The 19,816-nt window shown below is 47.6% G+C and overlaps 1 protein-coding gene across 1 annotated transcript in view; it reads right to left on the bottom strand.

Annotated features, from left to right (window-relative positions):
• Positions 1-19,429, bottom strand: part of sugt1 (SGT1 homolog, MIS12 kinetochore complex assembly cochaperone) — a 222,717-nt gene extending 203,288 nt beyond the window's left edge. The window contains exons 1-2 of the mRNA XM_070891874.1: positions 19,197-19,429; positions 19,051-19,099 (exon numbers count right to left, since the gene is read on the bottom strand). Of these exons, the coding sequence (XP_070747975.1) occupies positions 19,051-19,099; positions 19,197-19,210 (63 nt within the window). The 5' untranslated portion in view covers positions 19,211-19,429. The remainder of the gene's footprint in view (positions 1-19,050; positions 19,100-19,196) is intronic.
• Between the last annotated feature and the right edge of the window lie 387 nt (positions 19,430-19,816).

Genomic DNA, 19,816 nt, shown 5'->3' with positions numbered 1-19,816 from the left:
CTGTGCATGGAGAGTGTCGCGATAAGTCGCGAGCTCCTCCGGGCGTTCGTAGTATACACGAGGGACATGTCCCGGCCATCTGCTTGCAGTTCGGAGGATACGCAGCAGATGATCCGCGAGATGCTTGCGATGACCGCCTCCGTCGATGCCCTGCAGCATGCGATAGTGGTGGGACACGGCACTGCACTCCAAGGTGCCATCGTACATACCACCAGCACAGCACACACGGACTCGGAAGGCGGTAACATCAGCTACGTCTTCCCCTCCAAGAGCCAATCGAGCCACCGTCACCCCCGCCACGGCAGGAAGTCTTGCCATCGCCCGCTATACGCCAGACTCGTCTCGGTGCCCGGGGACCAAAACGGGTGAGGGGGGGGTTAAGACACAGAGGGGTACGTGGAGGGAAACGTGGCCGCAGGTAGGGAGGGGGTGCTTTATTGTTGTTGTTATATTGTTCAATGCTGTTGTTTTTTTAAATTTATTGTTGGTTCACTGTTGGGGGTGTGGGGCATATCATTCATGCCACCTCTAATTACAATCTAACAAGTTTACATAGAGAATTTCCAATATAAATGTAGGTACAGGATATAGGGCTCTATAAAGAAAGGACAAAATGTATGGCTTGGTGTCAGTTTTAGGAGCACTTTTGCCTCAGAGTCAGAAGGTTGAACTTCCATCACACTCCAGAGACTTGAGCACATAATCTAGGCTCACACTTTAATGCAGTGCCGAGGGAGTGCTGCACTGTTGGCGGTGCCACCTTTTGGATGATACTTTAAACTGAGGCTCGATCTGCCATTTCAAGTGGACGCAAAGGATCCTATGGTACTATTTGAAGAGTAGCTGAGTTCTCCCCGGCGTCCTGACCAATTATTTATTCCTCAACCAACATCGCTTAAGAAAAACAGAAGTTCTGGTCACTTATCACATTGCTGTTGTGGGCTTTTACTGTGCGCACATTGACTGCCAGGTTTTCCTACAACAGTGAGCACATGTCAAATGTACTTAATTGGCTGTAAACACTTTGGGACATCCTGAGGTCGTGAAAGGCGCTATATAAATACAAAATCCTTTCTGAATGTGTAGAACTGTACAACATGGGACGCTCGCTGCACGTACCTGCAAGGGGCTCAAGTTTTGGCCTGAGTTGCTCCTATTTTTTTGGAGTAACTAGTTTAGAATGGAGCATCTTAGAAATTGCAATTCTCGGCATTTAGTTTGCTCCAGTTCGAGTGAGTTAGAATAGTTGCGAACCATGCTGACTCTGATTGACTGTATGATGATTTTCTAAATGTCCTGCTGCTACTTCCTTATTAATGTACTCCAACTTCAGCAGATTGCTCCGGATGCTGAGGCACTGCCCCAGGGGAGTGACAGTGCGTCGGTTGAAATAGAAAGTGTTGTCCTCTCTCAGGACAGCATTCTGGTTCCCACCAATGCACTTGGCGCTGTCTGCACCCCAGCAATCGGAGACTGCTGCCACCTGCAGCCGGGCATTCCAGGCCCACAGCTGTCGAGGGCGTCCTGCAAGGCCATCTGCAGTCTCTGTTTAGCAGAGTGAGCAGCTTGCTACCAGCCTTGCTGTAGGCACTAGAGCCCCATTAAGGAGGAGCAGTAGGGCAGGGAGGGGAGAGAAGAGAGAATGGATCAGGAGGGAAATAAGCCAAAAAAAGGAAGTAACCCACTTTTGATGACATGGGCACATGATTATTTGGTAAATATATTCGTGATGCTGGTTATGGGTTATGATTTGTGAATAGCAAACGGCTGTTTGCACACGTCCTTTTGATGCCGCTTCCGCTTTCTCACTGTTAAATAGCACACGGTTGTTTGCAGACGTTCCGCCTCCGCCTCCTCCTCCGCCTCCGCCTCCGCCTCCACCTCCGCCTCCACCTCCGCCTCCACCTCCGCCTCCACCTCCACCTCCACCTCCACCTCCACCTCCACCTCCACCTCCACCTCCACCTCCACCTCCTCCAACAATGGCTGGGCCCTCTCAATGGCCAGGTTGTGCAGCACACAACAACAAAAAGGGAGACTCGATCAGGGGAATATTGCAGGGCTCCATCAGAGTGGTAAAGGCATCGGAACTTTCGTTTCAGCACCCTGATAGTCTGTTCGATGAGGTTCCTGGCAGTGGCATGGCTTTCATTATAAACACAATGAGCAGGAGTGTTGGGGTTGTGGAGTGTTGTCATCAACCAGATGGTGAGTGCATAACCGTTGTCCCGAGCAGCCATCCGTGAGCTCCATGTGGTGGTTAAGAGAGTCCTGGGACAGTGGTCTGTCATAGGATGAATGAAGCATGGGTTCTGCCAGGATAGCAGGCATTGACGGCGAGTATGAGCTGCCTGTGGTCGCACACCAACTGAACATTCAGAGAGTGGTAGCCTTTGTTGTTACGGAACACCTCTGTGTGGTGATGAGATGCCCGCAATGCCACGCAGTTAATAGCGCCCTGAACCATGGGGAAGCCTTCTATCCTTGCAAAACTACATGTGCGTTCCTGCTGCTTCTCCCTGGACATGCTCCATGAAATATAGTCCCTTCTCCTGCTGTACAGAGCATCTGTTACACAATGGACTGTGAACTGTGAAATGTTTGCTATATCCCCTGCTGTAGCCTGGAAGGTGCCGCCAGGGTAGAAATTCAGAGCTACTGTGATCTTAACTGCCACTGATAGTGAAGTGGTTCTCCTGATATGAGGCTCGAAGTCTTGGTGCAGCAGGTGGAACAACTCTATGACCACCTCCTTGCAGAAGAGCAGTGCCTCAGGTGAATGTACGAGAACTGCTCTGGCCAATCGTATCGAGGAAAGGGTAGCATATGTGTATGATGAAACCCAAGGGGAGTTACGACCTGGAGCAATTGGTCAGTAATACCCCAGCAAAGTACCAGGCGGACGTGCGGGACAATCTTGCATCGGTCACCACGCACAAGCACGACTGTGGCCAGGTGACGGGGGTTGAAGTCAGAGTACCAGGGGTCCCCATGTCACGGCCACAGAAGCTGTACATTTTCCCCAGAGAGGCAGAAGCCAACTTAGAAACAGCACTGGGATCCCTGGTAGAACAGGAGGCATTGAGGCCAGTGGCCACCCAAGTGAACTCACCACTTTGGCCAGTTCAGAAACCCGACCAGTTGTGGAGAGCCACGGTGGACTATCGGGTGCCCAATAAAAATATCCCAGCCTGCGCGCCCACAGTGGAGGTTGTTGCTGATCTGACAGGGAGCATTCCAGCATCCGCAACCACTTTTACAGTGCTGGATATCTCCAATGGGTTTTGGTCGATTCCGCTAAAAAGGGAAGACCAATACAAATTTGCTATTACATTCAAGGGACAGCAATACAAATGCACATGCCTTCCCCAGAGATTCCATAATAGCCCCTCTATATTCCACCAGCGCATGGCAGACGCGTTAAAAGGGTTTAGCAGACCTCAACAACTAGTCCAGTATGTGGACGATTTGTTTTGTTCTCAGACGAGGGGGAGAAGCATGGACCACTGCTGGTCGAGCTGCTGAAAGAGACAGGGTTCAAGGTGAACTCAAAGAAAGTTCAGATCGGACGCGAGGAAGTAAAATTCCTCGGGCTGACTGAGGGCTGGAGAAAGGGCTATAGATGAGGCCAAGAGGAGGGCAGAACAGGAGTTACCAGCCCCCACAAGTGTGACCGGGGTGAGATTATTTTTGGGGCTCACAGGGTATTGCAGGGATTTCATTGAGGATTACGCAGCCACGGCAGCCCCTTTGCTTCAGCTCCTCCGCAAGGGAGTTGGATGGGAATGGGATGAGAACTGCAAGACAGTGTTTATCCACCTCAAAGAAGACCTGTAGAAGGCACCTGCACTCGGGGCGATAAATGGTGGGGAAGAATTATTTTTAGAAGTAGCAGCCAGCGGGGACAGCTTGCCTCAGAGAGTTGTTGATGCCAGTTCATTGGATATATTCAAGAGGGAGTTAGATATGGCCCTTACGGCCAAGGGATATGGAGAGAAAGCAGGAAAGGGGTACTGAGGGAATGATCAGCCATGATCTTATTGAATGATGGTGCAGGCTCGAAGGGCCGAATGGCCTATTCCTGCACCTATTTTCTATGTTTCTATGAGCGCAGTGCTGCTCCAGGAGGGGCATGGCAAGCTGCAACCTGTGGTCTACTCCTCAAGAGTTTTCACGGATGTAGAACAGGGATACTCCAATTGCAAGAGGCATCTCTTGGCCACGCATTGGGCCGCAAAACGCTCCCAGCTTTTTACAGGATTATCTCTGGTAGTTCCACTGACCCACCATACCCCCACTCAGATGTTGTTGGACGGGACAGTAAGCAATGCCCGCATTGCTCGCTGGACTTTATTGCTCTCGTAGATGAATCTGAGAGTGTAGGGCCTAACAGAGTTCAAGTTGGCAGCCAACATGATCTACCCAGGGATGGCCAACAAGCGTACGGTGGAAAGGGTGTGGGATGTAGACGTAGGATTCCGGGCCAGAGTGGACGGGTCCAGTTCAGTTGTGAACAGGGAGCGTCTCACCGGGTACGGGATTTATGACATTACAGCTAGTATAGCGGGCCATTAAACTCTCCAGCGCCCTGAGCACGCTGAACTGTCGGCAGTGGTGTAGGTGGTTACCCACCCCGGCGAGTTTCCCACCCCATATACCAGCTGCTCGGATTCCATGTTTACATGCAATTCGTGCACCGAATACTTGGCCATCTGGGCCCGGCGCAGTTTCAAATCCGCAGACGGGAAGCCGCTAGCAACAGCACTGTTGCTAAGGAAAATCCTGGAGGTCACAGGCATACAGGGGGACTTTAACATTCACAAGATTTAAGGCCACTCTAACACAGAGCTCAGAGGGGAAGGCAACTAAAGGGCAGACGAATTGGCAAAAGAGGGAGCCAGGGCAGGAGAGTTCTGGGACCCATACGGGTCAGACCCGGTAGCAGCGATCCGGGACAAGGGAGGAATACCGGGGTACTAGGGGTAGCTTTGGCCCCAGACTTAAGGCAAGTCCAAACCCAAGATACAGTCCTTAAGGACATCCTGGGGAAGAAAGAGAAAGGCAAGCAGGTAGAGGGGCCGTTCGGGGCAGCAGACGGTATCGTAAAAAAGAGGGGATGTTGTTTAAAGGGGATTAATGAGTAGTTCCCGAATTGCACCAGAGGAAATTCCTCCAGTTGGCCCACGGGGGCCCAGGAGCGGGACACCCCTGGGCCGAAAACTACCTGGCAGAGGGTAGAACAAGCAGGGTGGTCGCCGCAACTGAGGGAGGATATCAGCGACTTATGCGCAGACTGTCTGATGTGTACGGCGAATAACCCCGATTCTCAACGAAGGAAGGTCCCCATAAGACACGCGAGGAGAGTAGAGGGATCATGGCAGTCCGTCCAGGTACATTACACGGGCCACTGCCCACCACAAAGGAGGGTCACAAGTACTGCCTGGTCCTCGTGGATGTGTTTTCAAAGTGGGTGGAAGCCTTTCCTTGCCGAGCAGCCACAGCGTTGGCGCCAGCGAGAATTTTAGTAAAGGAAGTGTTCTCCACGTGGGGACCATGGCGTCCAATCAGGGGAGCCACTTCACGGGGCAGGTAATGCAGGCCACCTTGAAGATTCTGGGAATAGAGGGAAAATTCATGTGACTCACAACCCATAGTCATTGGGGGTTGTGAAGCGTCTTAATCGGACCATTAAAGAAAGGCTGCAGAAAGAGACAGGGCAGCCCCCGAAAAAATGGGATGAGGTCCTGCCGTTAGTTTTAATGGGTGCCCAGGCCAGCCTCTCCAGAAGCACAGGGTATTCCCCGCATGAGCTCATGACCGAGAGGGTCAGCGCATTCCCACCCATGTTTTGGCACCGGTATTCACAGAAGGTCAAGTTAGGGAAGTGACCAGGGATAAGTTTGTCCAGAATCTGCATGAACGATTGAACAGATTCACTGGGAGGCAGCCAGTAACATGGAGAAACAGCACCAGAGAAATCAGCTGATGTTCGAGCTCGAGAGATCATCAGGTTGGAAGGCGGAGGACCAGGTGATTGTCCGAAACTATGCTCGGGTAGGAGTTTTTGAGCCACTGTACATGGGGCCGTATAGCATAGTGTTCAAGGCAAGCCCCATGGTATACACGGTTAGACTTCCAAGGCGCACAAAGTGGTTTCACATAAACCAGTGCAAGCTGTTTAACCCAGGGGAAAGAAACAAGGCGGCAATGCAACACCAAGGGACCATCATGACTATGGACGCGGGTCTTCCTCCCATGATTTAGGACGATGATGACCCAGTGGTCAGGGCAGTAAGGAAGAGCTGTCGGGTCCCACAGCCGCGGACGTCTCCTTACACGCCGACCATGAGCCGCAAAAGGCCTCGGCAAGAGGAGCCTTAACGGAAGCACTTGGCAACACGGATGGCATAGTACATAGTTTTCTTTTAAAGTGTTTTGGATTGTTGTTAATGAAGCCAGACCTGTGGAGGTAGACCCTCTCACAGCAAGGTGCTTGTTAAGTAAAGCATGGAGGCAGTCCTGAAGCTGAGCATGATGTTGGTGTTGGCCGGAGAAGGCTACGGCAGGAGAGGGGACACAGAGTTGTACTTTCTTTATGGCTGTACTGGGGGGAACAATCCCACAGTGACTAAGAGGGGTGGGGGGGATAGCAATGAGGGCACAGACGGGATGGCAGCCTAATTCCACGAGGGAAGGTGGCCAGGGTCGAATTCAACAAAATACTGCAGCCACGCCAGGTTCACATACGGGGAGGCTTCCATACCGTGTCCTCAGCTGAAGATCACAGCCACATTGGTTGGGGTGGTCGAGGGCAAACACTTATGCCTGACATGTAAGGGACACATTCCCCTGGGACGGTGGTGGTGGCTTAGGAAGTTGAGTCAAGACACTGGGAACAGGTCAGCGGACTGGGAGAGACCGGGGAACGATATGTACCGAAAGATCACGGGGATGAAGGGGGGAGGGCAAGTGTGCTGGGACAAGTGGTGGCAGGAAGAGCGGGGAATTTATTTGCGTGTGTGGGGGTCAGAACAGATCTGCCCAGCAGGTGTGTCGATTGCCTTTTTGCGGCAATGGCAGGATTCCGGGGCTGGGATCAGATGGGATTGGAGTATGGACTTCTGCGTGATCCCACACCCTCCCAATGCAATAAATTCCACGGAGCTTGTCGCGCACAAGAGGAAGACTCTGCCCACAGCCCCACCAGTACAGGTTAAGTGTCCTGCCATCACACCAGGCCCACGGAATGGTTTGGTTTTAGTCCCGACTAGGAAGGTTTTATTCCAGGAGGTGCATTACGCGGTGGCTTCGGCCATTTTGAATTTAACCCGGGTGTAGCTGCCCGAGTGGTGTCCGAAGGAGACTGAGCAGCTTTATGAAGCTTTAATTAAAGAGACATTCCAACAGTTTTTCAAATTCAGTTACGGGGATGCGAGCCGGGAGAAACTGTTTGACATGGGGTCGTACGATAGAAGTAATCCGGGTAGGCAGAGGCAAGGGATGTTTAATGACATGGCCACAGCTTTTAGCATGGGCACATCCTTCGTCAATAGGTTGGATGATTTCCAGCTGCAGATGCAGGTTAATATTAAAGGGACCAGCTGCGAACGATACTGGGGGAAGGGAATGAAGTGGTAGGTTCAGAGCTAAAAAAGGACCAGGCAATGAACATTCATTTAAAGGAGGTCATTGCTGAGCTGAGACACATGCAAAAACAGTTAATACGGAAGGACAGGAATGCCTCGGCACAGGCAGCCAGGAATGATGTGTGCATGTTATACAGGGCCTAGTTGCTAAACGAGGGGCGCAGTAATCTGGAGGACCCACAGCTAGGTAGCGACCCGTCGTGGGTTAGCAACCGGCACCTCGCAGCGCTCAGCCCGTATGATAATTCGATGAGTCCGTCTCAGCTCCGATTAGTTTCCGAAGCCTACCCAGTCCCAGTTGATTGTGGCCAGTCCAATTACACAGTAATGGGGATTGTATTACGTATGCCGGTAATGGGCAGGCCACCACCAGTATACCAAGTGGAGAACATTGGCGTCTTACGGGATGGGGTGCACGTGCGATATCATGGGGCTCCACCGTTTGTAATAAAGTGGGAGCACGCCATGACTGGCACTGACCTGAAGGGGTGCCAGAGCAGGGGCGCACACGTCATATTGTGCCCCCAGCGCCTGAACTCGTTCGCTCGGCCAGTGCGCGGGTTTGAATCAGAGTGCAGAGCCCATTAATTGCACCATAGAGGTGATGGCCCAGAGCCACGTTCCACCTCAGGTAGCATGTGCGGGCAACGGGACATACTGCATCACAACAAGCATGGAGCAGTACAGAGTACACAACGACACTTGGTGTCCGGTCACCAATACAACTTTCTGCTTAAAACCCCACACAGAAGTTCAGGTGGCACAAGAGCGCATCCTTACCATTGCAAAGACATCAACATGGTAATTAACATGGTACAGAATCCGCAGCAGTACGTTACACAGTTCGGGTAAGAGATACCTTCTCTGCCTGAATACCTCACCAAGGTAATAAAAGCCGTTGCGCTCTCACAAAAAACATTTTTACACGCTCGAACAGCAAAACCGGGACACGGGAGGAAATCAAAGGGATAAATTCCCCACCCTGGTGGGACGTCGGTTTTAATGTAGAGATCCTTCCGTGGATCCGGATATGCTCATACAAAGTTTGCTCGTATTGTATTTGTTACGGCTGTCCTGTAAAAAGAGAGGCAAGGCACTCAAGTCGTTGGGAGTCTTTGGTTAAAGGGTGACCACGAGTTTGTTCTGTGTAAATATGTTGTTGAATGTATGCTGGTTTTTAAAAAGAACAGAATTTGGGTTGTTTAAAAGTAAAGAATTCGGTTTGGTTTGGGGACCACGATTCTTCTCCACAGTGAAGACGTTTGATAGTCCAGTGGGGACCTTTTGAAATATCGAAGGAGGGGTCTGTAAGCATCGTCGCAGGCCCCAGGAAGATATTAAAGGATAGTGGACATATTGGGTTTCATTGTTTGCTGAAAATGTCTGGAGCAGACGGAGGTCTCTAGGCAACAATGGCCAGGCGATTGGCAGGATTGTTCAGTAATGGGAAACCACTTAGCCCAAGATCGGGTGCGAAGTAGAAACCCATCAACGGCCATTTAGCCATTATCTGGATGAGATAGCCCCGAAAGGCGGGAAACCGAACAAAGAACTGCCATTAAGTCGCACACCCAGTGGAAGCAGAAGCCACCAGGAACCATCAACAGAATACACAAACGTAAGATCTGGGATGATGGGCCATTCAATCACCCCAGACAAAGGAAATACTCGATTTTGGCAGAAAGAAGCATGGACTGTAAAGTATAAGCGAAGGCAGTATGCTGCCATTTCTCTCTCTTCGCTTCAAGAACTGTGCTCTCCGTCCAGGATGGAGAGGAAACCCACCAACGAGGGACCAAGAGCCTCGCTACTCTACCTTCAGAAGGACCCTCGAAACCAGAACCTGAATGCTGCAATGGTGGCACGGAATCGGAAGAGAAAGCTTTCTCCAAGGAAGAAGCAGCGAGTAAGCCAACGGATAATCTGGGTGAACATTATCCAAGCCCACGCACCGTTAAGACCACCGAATCGAGTGAAGGGGTGTCGCGTGTCCCAAACCAAGCCGTAGGAATTTACTGGGTAGGTGCTACATATGATTATAGTGTGTGTAGTGGGATTTGTTGGACGAATCCAGTTATACCCTGTACATTACCGTAGTGTGTTGCTTTCTTAGTCGTCGTAATTTGCAACAGGGGCCCATTAGGATGGGCCATTTTTGTACTGTTGTACTGTTTCGTTTACGCCACCAGGTGTTACTTTTACTGGTGTGTGTGTGTGTATGTATGTGTGTGTGTGGAACCGAATAAAGTGTTGTACGGTTGAGGCCGAAAGACCCGTCTCTGGTTCAGGTTTCTGTTCCCCCAAATAATTTCCGTGTCTAGAACTGTAGGCTGGGGTGATTCGAAACCACCAAGGCAAACCAGCTACAGCATTCAAAACGATCTCTGGGAAGGTAGCAATCAATCTAACTTCCCAATGACCTGGTTGCTCATTGTCTTATATATCGCCGTGGTAGTGCCAGTACCATTTGTGAACGCTTGATTTTGCTGGTGTGATTAGCGCCAAGCGGTAAATGCAGCGAAAACAATCAATATTGTAATCGGGATGCTAGTGGAGCATTGCACACTCATTGATGTCACGGTCTCATTGGTGCAGGATTCCTGGCGCTAAGTTTAGTACCGTCACTAAAACGCTATTCAAGTTGGCAAGAGGTGCTATTATCGCTGCATTCGGGAGATAACCCTTCAGCGCCCTTCGCCAGCACTACAAGTGGCTCTAATCTCTTCAATTTTTTGTCGTAGGATGTAGGCCATCAGGTTCTGGGGATTTGTTGGTTTTTAGTCCCATTAATTTCTCCAGTACTATTGTATTACTAATGCTAATTTCTTTAAGTTTGTCATTCTCACTAGACCATTGGTCCCCCACTATTTCCGGAATGTTTTTTGTGTCTTTTGTGAAGACAAATACAAAGTATTTGTTTAACGTCTCTGCCATTTCCTTATTCCCCATTACAATTTCTTCTGTCTCTGCCTGTAAGAGGCTCATGATCGCTAATCTCTTCCTTTTTACATATCTATAGCAGCTTTTACAATCTGTTTTTTTTTTAAATATCTCTTATAAGAACATAAGAAATAGGAACAGGAGTAAGCCATACGGCCCCTCGAGCCTGCTCCGCCATTTAATACGAACATGGCTGGGTCCACTTCCCTGTCCGCTCCCCATAACCCCTTATTCCCTTATCGGTTAAGAAACTGTCTATTTCTGTCTTAAATTTAGTCAATGTCCCAGCTTCCACAGTTTGATGAGGCAGCAAATTCTACAGATTCACAACCCTGAGAGAAGAAATTTCTCCTCATCTCAATTTTAAATGGGCGGCCCCTTATTCTAAGATTATGCCCTCTAGTTCTAGTCTTCCCCATCAGTGTCCATCCTCTCTGCATCCACCTTGTTGCAAGCCCCCACATAATCTTATACGTTTCGATAAGATCACATCTCATTCTTCTGAATTCCAATGATTAGAGGCCCAACCTACTCAACCTTTCCTTAAAAAGTCAACCCCCTCATCCCTGGAATCACCTAGTGAACCTTCTCTGAACTGCCTCCAAGGCAAGCATATCCTTTCGTAAATATGGAAGCCAAAACTGCATGCAGTATTCCAGGTGTGGCCTCACCAAGATCCGATATAACTGTAGAAGGACTTCCCTGCTTTTATACTCCATCCACTTTGCAATAAAGACCAAGATTCCATTGGCCTTCCTGATCACTTGCTGTACCTGCATACATCCATTTGTGTTTCATGCACAAGTACCCCCAGGTCCTGCTGTACTGCAGCACTTTGCAATCTTTCTCCATTTAAATAATAACTTGCTCTTTGATTTTTTTCTGCCAAAGTTCAAGACCTCACACTTTCCAACATTATACTCCATCTGCCAAATTTTTGCCCACTCACTTAGCCTGTCTATGTCCTTTTGCAGATTTTTTGTGTCCTCCTCACACATTGCTTTTCCTCCCATCTTTGTATCGTCAGCAAACTTGGCTACATTACACTCAGTCCCTTCTTCCAAGTTGTTTGTATAGATTGTAAATAATTGGGGTCCCCACTAGTTACTGATTGCCAACCTGAGAATGAACCATTTATCCCGACTCTCTGTTTTCTGTTAGTTAGCCAATCCTCTATCCATGCTAATATATTACCCCCAACGCCATCAACCTTTATCTTGTGCAGTAACCTTTTATGTGGCATCTTGTCAAATGCCTTCTGGAAGTCCAAATACACCACATCCACTGGTTCCCCTTTATCCACCCTGTTCGTTACATCCTCAAAGAATTCCAGCAAGTTTGTCAAACATGACTTCCCCTTCATAAATCCATGCTGACTCTGCCTGACCAAATTTTGCTTTTCCAAATGTCTTGCTACTGCTTCTTCAATAATGGACTCCCAACATTTTCCCAATCACAGATGTTAGGCTAACTTGTCTATAGTTTCCTGCTTTTTGTCTGCCTCCTTTTTTAAATAGGGGCGTTACATTTGCAGTTTTCCAATCTGTTGGGACCTCCCTAGAATCCAGGGAATTTTGGTAAATTACAACTATTGAATCCACAATTCCTGTCGCTACTTCTCGAGACCCTAGGATGCAAGCCATCAGGTCCAGGGGATTTATCTGCCTTTAGTCCCATTATCTTACTGAGTACCACCTCCTTAGTGATTGTGATTGTGTTAAGTTCCTCCCCCCTATAGCCGCTTGACTATCCATTGTTGGCATATTGTTAGTGTCTTCTACCGTAACGACTGATACAAAATATTTGTTCAGAGTTTCTGCCATCTCTTGCTAGTTTCCTCTCCCATTCTATTTTCTCTCTCTATCAATTTCTTAGTCATCCAATCCTCGGGCTCACTACTCCTATTGGCAATATTATAAGAATGTTAATTTAATCTAATACTACCTTTAACTTTAATTGGACTATTTTTCCCATGGGGTTTTTATTACTTAAGGGAATGCATATTAATTGTAAATTATGAATTATTTCTTTAAACGTCTGCCATTGCTTATCTACTATCGTATCTTTTTAATCTAGTAACCCAACCTACCTTAGCTAACTCACCTGTCCTACCTACATAGTTTGCTTTGTTCAGATTTTAAGATCCTAGTTTCGGACTTAAATAAACCACGCTCAAAATCAACATAAAATGCTATCATATTAGGATCACTGTTCCCCAGAAGCTGCTTTACTACCAGGTTATTAATTAACCCTGTCTCATTGTACAATACTAGATCTAAAATAGCCTGTTCTCTAGTTGGTTTCTCAACATACTAATCTAGAAAACTAACCTGAATGCATTCTAGGAACTTGTCCTCTGCATTATTACTACAAATTCGGTTTGCCCAGTCTATATGAAAATTAAAGTCCATGATTACTGTATTACCCTTGTTACATGCACCACTAAATTCCTGATTTATACTATGCCCACCACTATAACTACCATGGGGGGTGGGGGGCTATAAACTTCTCCCACCAGCGTTTTCTGCCCCTTGTTGTGTTCTTAGCTCCACCCAAAAAGTGATTCTACATCCTGTTTTTCCGAGCCAACATCTTTTCTCTCGACTGTCTTTATCCCGTCCTTTATTTTCAATGCTATCCTCTCCTCTTCCATTCTGTCTATCTCTTCTGAAAAAGTCAAGTAACTTGGAATATTTAGTTCCTAACCTTGGTAAATCTGTAACCACGTCTCCATAATAGCTATTAGATCAAACCCATTTATTTCTATCTGTACTATTAATTCATCAGTTTTGTTGTGAATGCTTCACACAGATATAATGCCTTTAGCTTTAACTCTTTTAAATTTTCCCTAAGGTCGCCTTAGTTACTGATGTCATATTACCCATTGTTAAGTTCTCTGCCCCTTTCTGACCCACTCTTGCTTATTTTTACCCAAATCATTACTCTGCTCTACAGCCTTGACGTTTCTCTTACTAAATTTGAATTTATCCTTTCCTGAATCCTCCCATCCTCCTTTCAAAAGTTTAAATGCCTATCTATCGCATGTTATTCGATTCACCAGGCTTGGAGCCTGTCCCAATGGAACAGTTCCCTCTTTCGCCAGTACTGGTGTCAGTGCCCCATGAATTGAAACTCCTGCTTCCGACACCATTTTTTAATCTTCTAATCTCTTTGTCCCCAAGCATATTTACACGTGGCTCAGGTACCAATCCAGAGATTACCGGTGAGGTTCTGCATTTTAACTTGGAACTTCGCCCCTCAAACTCTCGAAGCAGAACCTCGTTCCTCATTCTCCCAATATTGTTGGTTTCTACGTGGACAACAACTGCATCCCCCTCCTCCAAGTCTAAGTTCTTCTCCAGCTGTGAGGAGATATATTTAACGTTGGTACCATGCTGGCAACAGAGCATTCGCAACTCCCAGTCGCGGCTACAGAGAACAGCATCTATCCCCCTGACTACACTGTCCCCTACCATTACAACATTCCTCTTCACTCCTGTACCACAGTCAGTTTGCTCAGCCACCCTTTCGACTTTGCCCTCATCCACACAGATAGCAAGAACCTCGTACCTGTTGGAGAAGGTCAAAAGCCAAGGCTCTTCCAGCACTGCACCTGGGGTCCCCTTACCTGCCTGAGCTGCAGTCACAGCATCCTGTTCCTGATCACTAACCAGAACTGCACCACTACCATACTCAAGGGGTGTGAATGCCTCCTGGATCCAAGTGCCCATGTAACTCTCCCCATCAATGTTTGCACCTCAGACTCCAGCTCAACAACTCTGAGCTGAAGTTCCTCGAAAGGCAAACACTGCAGATGTGGTCTTTGGGGATCTCCACAAACTCCCTGCGACACACCACCTATAATGGCATCCCTATATAACATTGTTTTATTTATTTAATTAAAGTTTATGTATTTAATTAACTTAGCTTATCGTTTATCTTTTTAACTAATTACTCGATCTAGTTGAAGTTAGATAGATTAAATTATTTTCCTATAAACACAAACCACTACAAGTATTGGAAGCAAAAAGCAGCATCGCCTTCCCCCATTCCACCGAATCCCCACTATTTCCGAATTCCCAACTTTTGCACACATCCGTTCGGCTGCCTCTGCCTTTCCTTCCCCTAGCCCACCGGGCCAAACTTCCTCCAAGGAACCACCCTGCCCTAGCTCCGACCTCTCGTATTCCTGCAGTTTCTCTCCGATCTCCCATCATGACCTCGCCGAGCTCATTTTATCCAGGAGACCAACTTCCTGCTCCCTTGAACCTTTTTCCACCAAATTGCTGACCACCCAGCTTCCTTTTCTGGCTTCCATGTTAGCTGACATTGTTAACTGTTCTCTCTCCTCGGGTACTGTTCCTCTCCCTCAAATCTGCCATCATCACCCTCAAAAAACCAACCCTCGACCCCTACGTCCTTGCAAACTACCGCCCCATCTCCAACATCCCTTTACTCTCCAAAGTCCTTGAATGTGTTGTCACCTCCCAAATCCATGCCCATCTTTCATAAAAACATAAGCGCCCAGAAATCGCAGCCTGCCCGGGTCCGTATGGACCCAGGAAGGCATCGCAAAAGCCGGTTTTCAGCGCACAATGCGCATGGGCTTTTCCAATCTGTCAAGCTCCAGCACAGATCCTCCATATCTCCACAGCCAGGACATTCGCATGAGCAAGATTGTGTAATTTACCCATATCTTGTCCAGCAAATGTCCTGAAAACTCTTGTGCCTGATAAAAGCAGGCGCATAGCCTACTTTTACAGGTACAAGTGTTTTAAAACACACAAAAACACAATAAAATTAAATTAAAAAAAAACACATTTTATTATTAAAAACCCTAGCCACTACAGTAAGTTTAAATTAAACCATAATTTAAAACTTTTTTTTTAATTGGAATTTTTTTTCTAAGACATTTATTAACTTTAATTTCAATTAATTTTAATATGTGAGGTGTGTTTTTTATTTTTAATTATGGTCTTTAGTGTGTTTGTTTTTTTTCTCATTAATAGCAATAATAACTCAGATACGGAGTTTTCATTGATATTAAATCAGAAAGCTGTGGAATACTGTACCTGATAGAATGTGACTGCACAACCAGCATCCGAACCTGGAGAACAGAAGCGCGCAAAGAGAAGGTCTCCCCACCGGAATCGCAGGCTCCACCAGGACCACCAGGTACTTTTGTAAAAATTCTCCGGTCAGAGGTGTTCATTCGAAAGCAGCCTCCGAAAGACCAGAATTTCAGGGCCATTAAATAGGAGCAAGAGTAGGCCACCTGGCCCCTTGAGCCTGCTTTGCCAATTAATAAGATCATGGCTGATCTGATCATGGACTCAGCTCCACTTCCCTGCCCGCTCCCCATAACCCTTTATTCCCTTATAGCTCAAAAAACTGTCTATCTCCACCTTAAATATATTCAATGACCCAGCCACCACAGCTCTCTGGGGCAGAGAATTCCATAGATTTACAACCCTCAGAGTAGAAATTCCTCCTCATCTCAGTTTTAAATAGGCGGCCCCTTATTCTGAGATTATGTCCCCTTGTTTTAGTTTCCACTAGGAGTGGAAATATCCTCTCTGCATCCACCTTGTTGAGCCCCCTCATTATCTTATATGTTTCGATAACATCACCTCTCAGTCTTCTGAACTCCAATGAGTATAGGCCCAACCTATCCATGCCAATATATTACTGCCAACCCCGTGAACTTTTATCTTGTTCAGTAACCTTTCATGTGGCACCTTATTGAATGCCTTCTAGAAATCCAAATACAACAAATCCACTGGTCCCCCCTTATCCACCCTGCTCGTTAAACCTCAAAGAACTCCAGCAAATTTGTCAAACATGATTTCCCTTTCGTGAAACCATGCTGACTCTGCTTGATTGAATTATGTTTTTCCAAATGCTGCAACTCCATGTTTGAATCCCTCCAAAACGGCTCTCATCAAAGTCACAAATGACATAATTTGTGTCTGTGACAAAGGCAAACTAGCCATTGTCGGCCTTCTTGACTTGTCTGCAGCCTTTGACACAGTTGACCCCTCTATCCTTCTCCAAAGTCTCTCCACCATCATCGAGCTTGGTGGGATTGCACTCGCCTAGTTCCATTCTTGTCTATCTAATAGCAGCCAGAGAATCAACTCAACGGCTTCTCTTCCCGCTCCTGCATCATTACCTCTGGTGTCCCCCAAGGTTCTATCCTTGGCCTCCTCCTATTTTTCATCTTGATGTTTCCCCTTGGTGACATAATTTGAAAACACAGCGTCAGTTTCCACATATACGCTGATGACACCCAGCTCCACCTCACCACCACTTCTCTCGACCCCTCCAGTCTCTAAATTGTCAGACTGTTTGTCCGACATCCAGTTCTGGATGAGCAGAAATGTTCTTCGATTGAATATTGGGAAGACCGAAGCCATTGTTTTCAGTCCCTGCCACAAACACCGTTCCCCAGTCACTGACCCCATTCCTCTCCCCAAATTCTATCTGAGGCTGAAGCACACTGTTCGCAACCCTGATGTCATATTTGACCTGAAATGAGATTTCAGCCACATATCAGCAGCATAACTAAGACTGCCTATTTCTACCTCCGTAACATCGCCCATCTCTGCCCTTGTCTTAGCTCATCTGCTGCTGAAGTCTTCATCCATGCTTTTGGTACCGCTAGACTTGACTATTCCAATGCACTCCTGGCTGGCCTCCCACTTTCTACCCTACGTAAAGTGGAGGTTGTCATATATTCAGCTATCATTGTAACCCATGTATAAGCTGACCTAAGTTGTACACCTTGAGAACATTGACTACAAGGGGGTGAACTTGTGGGAGACACTCCTAACCTGGACTTTCAGGTATAAAAGGGGAAGCTCCACCCACCTTCATCATTTGAGGTCTTGGTAATAAAGGTAACTGGTCACAGAGTGACCTTCTCTCAAGTATGGGCCTCGTGTGCATTTATACTGTATAGTAAGGGCATATCAGAGATGATCCAAAACTCAGCTACCCTTGTCCGAACTCGTACCAAATCCCGCTGATCCATCATCCCTGTGCTCGCTGACCTGCATTAGCTCCCGGTTAAGCAATGGCTTGATTTCAAAATTCTCAATCTTATTTTCAAATTCCTCCATGGCTTCGCTCCTCCCTATCTCCGTAATCTCCTTCAGCCCAACAACCCCTCTAGATATCAGCGCTCCTCTAATTCTGCCCTCTTGAGCATCCCTGAATATAATCGCTCAACCATTGGTGGCCATGCCTTGCCTTCTGTTGCCTGGACCCCAAGCTCTGGAATTCCCTGCATAAACTTTTCCACCTCTCTTCCCTCCTTCAAGACGCTTCTGAAAAACTACCTCTTTGACCAAACATTTGGCCACCTGCCCTAATTTCTCCTTATGCAGCTCGGTGTCAAATCTTTTCTCTCATAACACTCCTATGAAGCGCCTTGGGACGCTTCACTGCATTAAAGGTGCACTATGTTTCAGAGCCGTCAAAGGTGATGGATGCAGATTTAACAATAACTTTCAAAAGGGAAACGGATGTATACTTCAAAAGGAAAAAATTGAAGGGCTATGGCAAAGAGCAGGGGAGTGAGACCATCAACAAATTCCCCACTATCAACATCCTGCAGAGTACAATTGTCAAGAAACTCAACTGTACCAGTCACACAAATACTGTGGATGCAAGAGCAGGTCAGGGGCTGGCTATTCTGCAGCGAGTGACTCACCTCCTGTCTCCTCAAAGCCTTTCCACTATATACAAGTCAGGAGTGTGATGGAATACTCTCCACATGCCTGGAAGAGTGCAGCTCCAACAACACTCAAGTAGCTCAACACCATCCAGGACAAAGCAGCTCGCTTGATTGGCACCCCATCCACCACCGGCTCACCGTGGCTGCAGTGTGTACCATCTACAAGACACAATGCACCAACTCGCCAGGCCTTCTTCGACAGTACCTCCCAAACCCGCGATCGCTACCACATGGAAGGGCAAGGGCAGCAGGCACCTGGGAGCATCACCACCTGCAATTTCCCCTCCAAGTCACACACCATCTTGACTTGGAAATTTATCGCTGGTCGTTCATCACCACTGGGTCAAAATCCTCGAACTCCCTCCCTAACAGCACTGTGGAAGTACCTTCACCACACCGACTGCAGCGGTTCAAGGCAGCGGCTCACCATCACCTTCTTAAGGATAATTAGGGAGGCAATAAATGCTGGCCTTGCCAGCAATGCACACATCCCATGAATGAACATAAAATATTGAATTGCTCTTTCAAGGCACCAATCGTGCTGTAAGTTTCTATGAATGTAAAGTTTGTGTATTTTGATCCAATTATCCCACACCCTCGAATTCTGCTGCACCTGAACTTGGTCTTAACTCCACATGTTCAAGGCCCAGCAGGTGTGTACAGTCAACTCTCATCGAATTGGAAACTGAAAGCCCGCGCATTTAAAGGGCAGTCGCCTCAACTCACCTTCAGAGCTAGCTCCGGATTCTCTGCTATGGATTCATCAGTAAAGATTCTGTCAAAACAGAAAGACCAACAAAGGGGAGCTATTTATTAACAGCACTGCTGAGCCCGCGCTTAACGCCATGACTGATCCAAAACACGACACTCACCGCTCGGCCGCCATCTTACTTCCGCGAGCGGTGCCGCCGATTTGGAAACTTCTGGAGCAAGAACCCGGCCCGGAGCCTGGCAACCAGCCGCCACCAGAGTCAGTCAGCAAGAGAAAATCAATGCGCACGCGCAAAAGAAGGGATCGACCCGCCAGCGCGGCGGCCACCTTTGTAAAGGTGGCTTTGGCACGGAACGATCATAAACGTTATCAGTGCAAAGTAGTGAGTTTTTCAATCTCCAGAAAGCAATATTCGAAGTGACTCCAACTGGCTTCAATCATTATTTCTCGCTAAAAAGAGGGCTGCAGAATTAGGTGTAGGGGTGGTAGTGATACAGCGGCGCCAACGAGCTGCTGTGGAGCCAAGAGTCGACGAATAATTTCTGGTTCGGAGGACCAACAGGTACCTTTTGCAAAGAGGTCCAAGGTCAGCCGAGGTTAAATTATGTCGTTTTATTCTGACCGGATGTTGGTCAGCGTCTTCTGAGAAGTTTTTGTTGAGTATACAGGGAGCGGCCCAGGCCTCCTCCAACTGAAAGAAGCATCCGTTAACTGAGTTTAAATCAGTAGCGTTCAAGTGGGAGAAAGCTATGCTTAAAACAACGATAACAACTTGCATTC

This window comes from Pristiophorus japonicus, chromosome 10 (genome assembly GCF_044704955.1).
Source record: "Pristiophorus japonicus isolate sPriJap1 chromosome 10, sPriJap1.hap1, whole genome shotgun sequence".
In the NCBI taxonomy this organism is placed as follows: Eukaryota; Metazoa; Chordata; class Chondrichthyes; family Pristiophoridae; genus Pristiophorus; species Pristiophorus japonicus.
The sequence above is the reverse complement of the archived record's forward strand: the minus strand, read 5'-3'. Positions and strand labels throughout refer to the sequence as shown.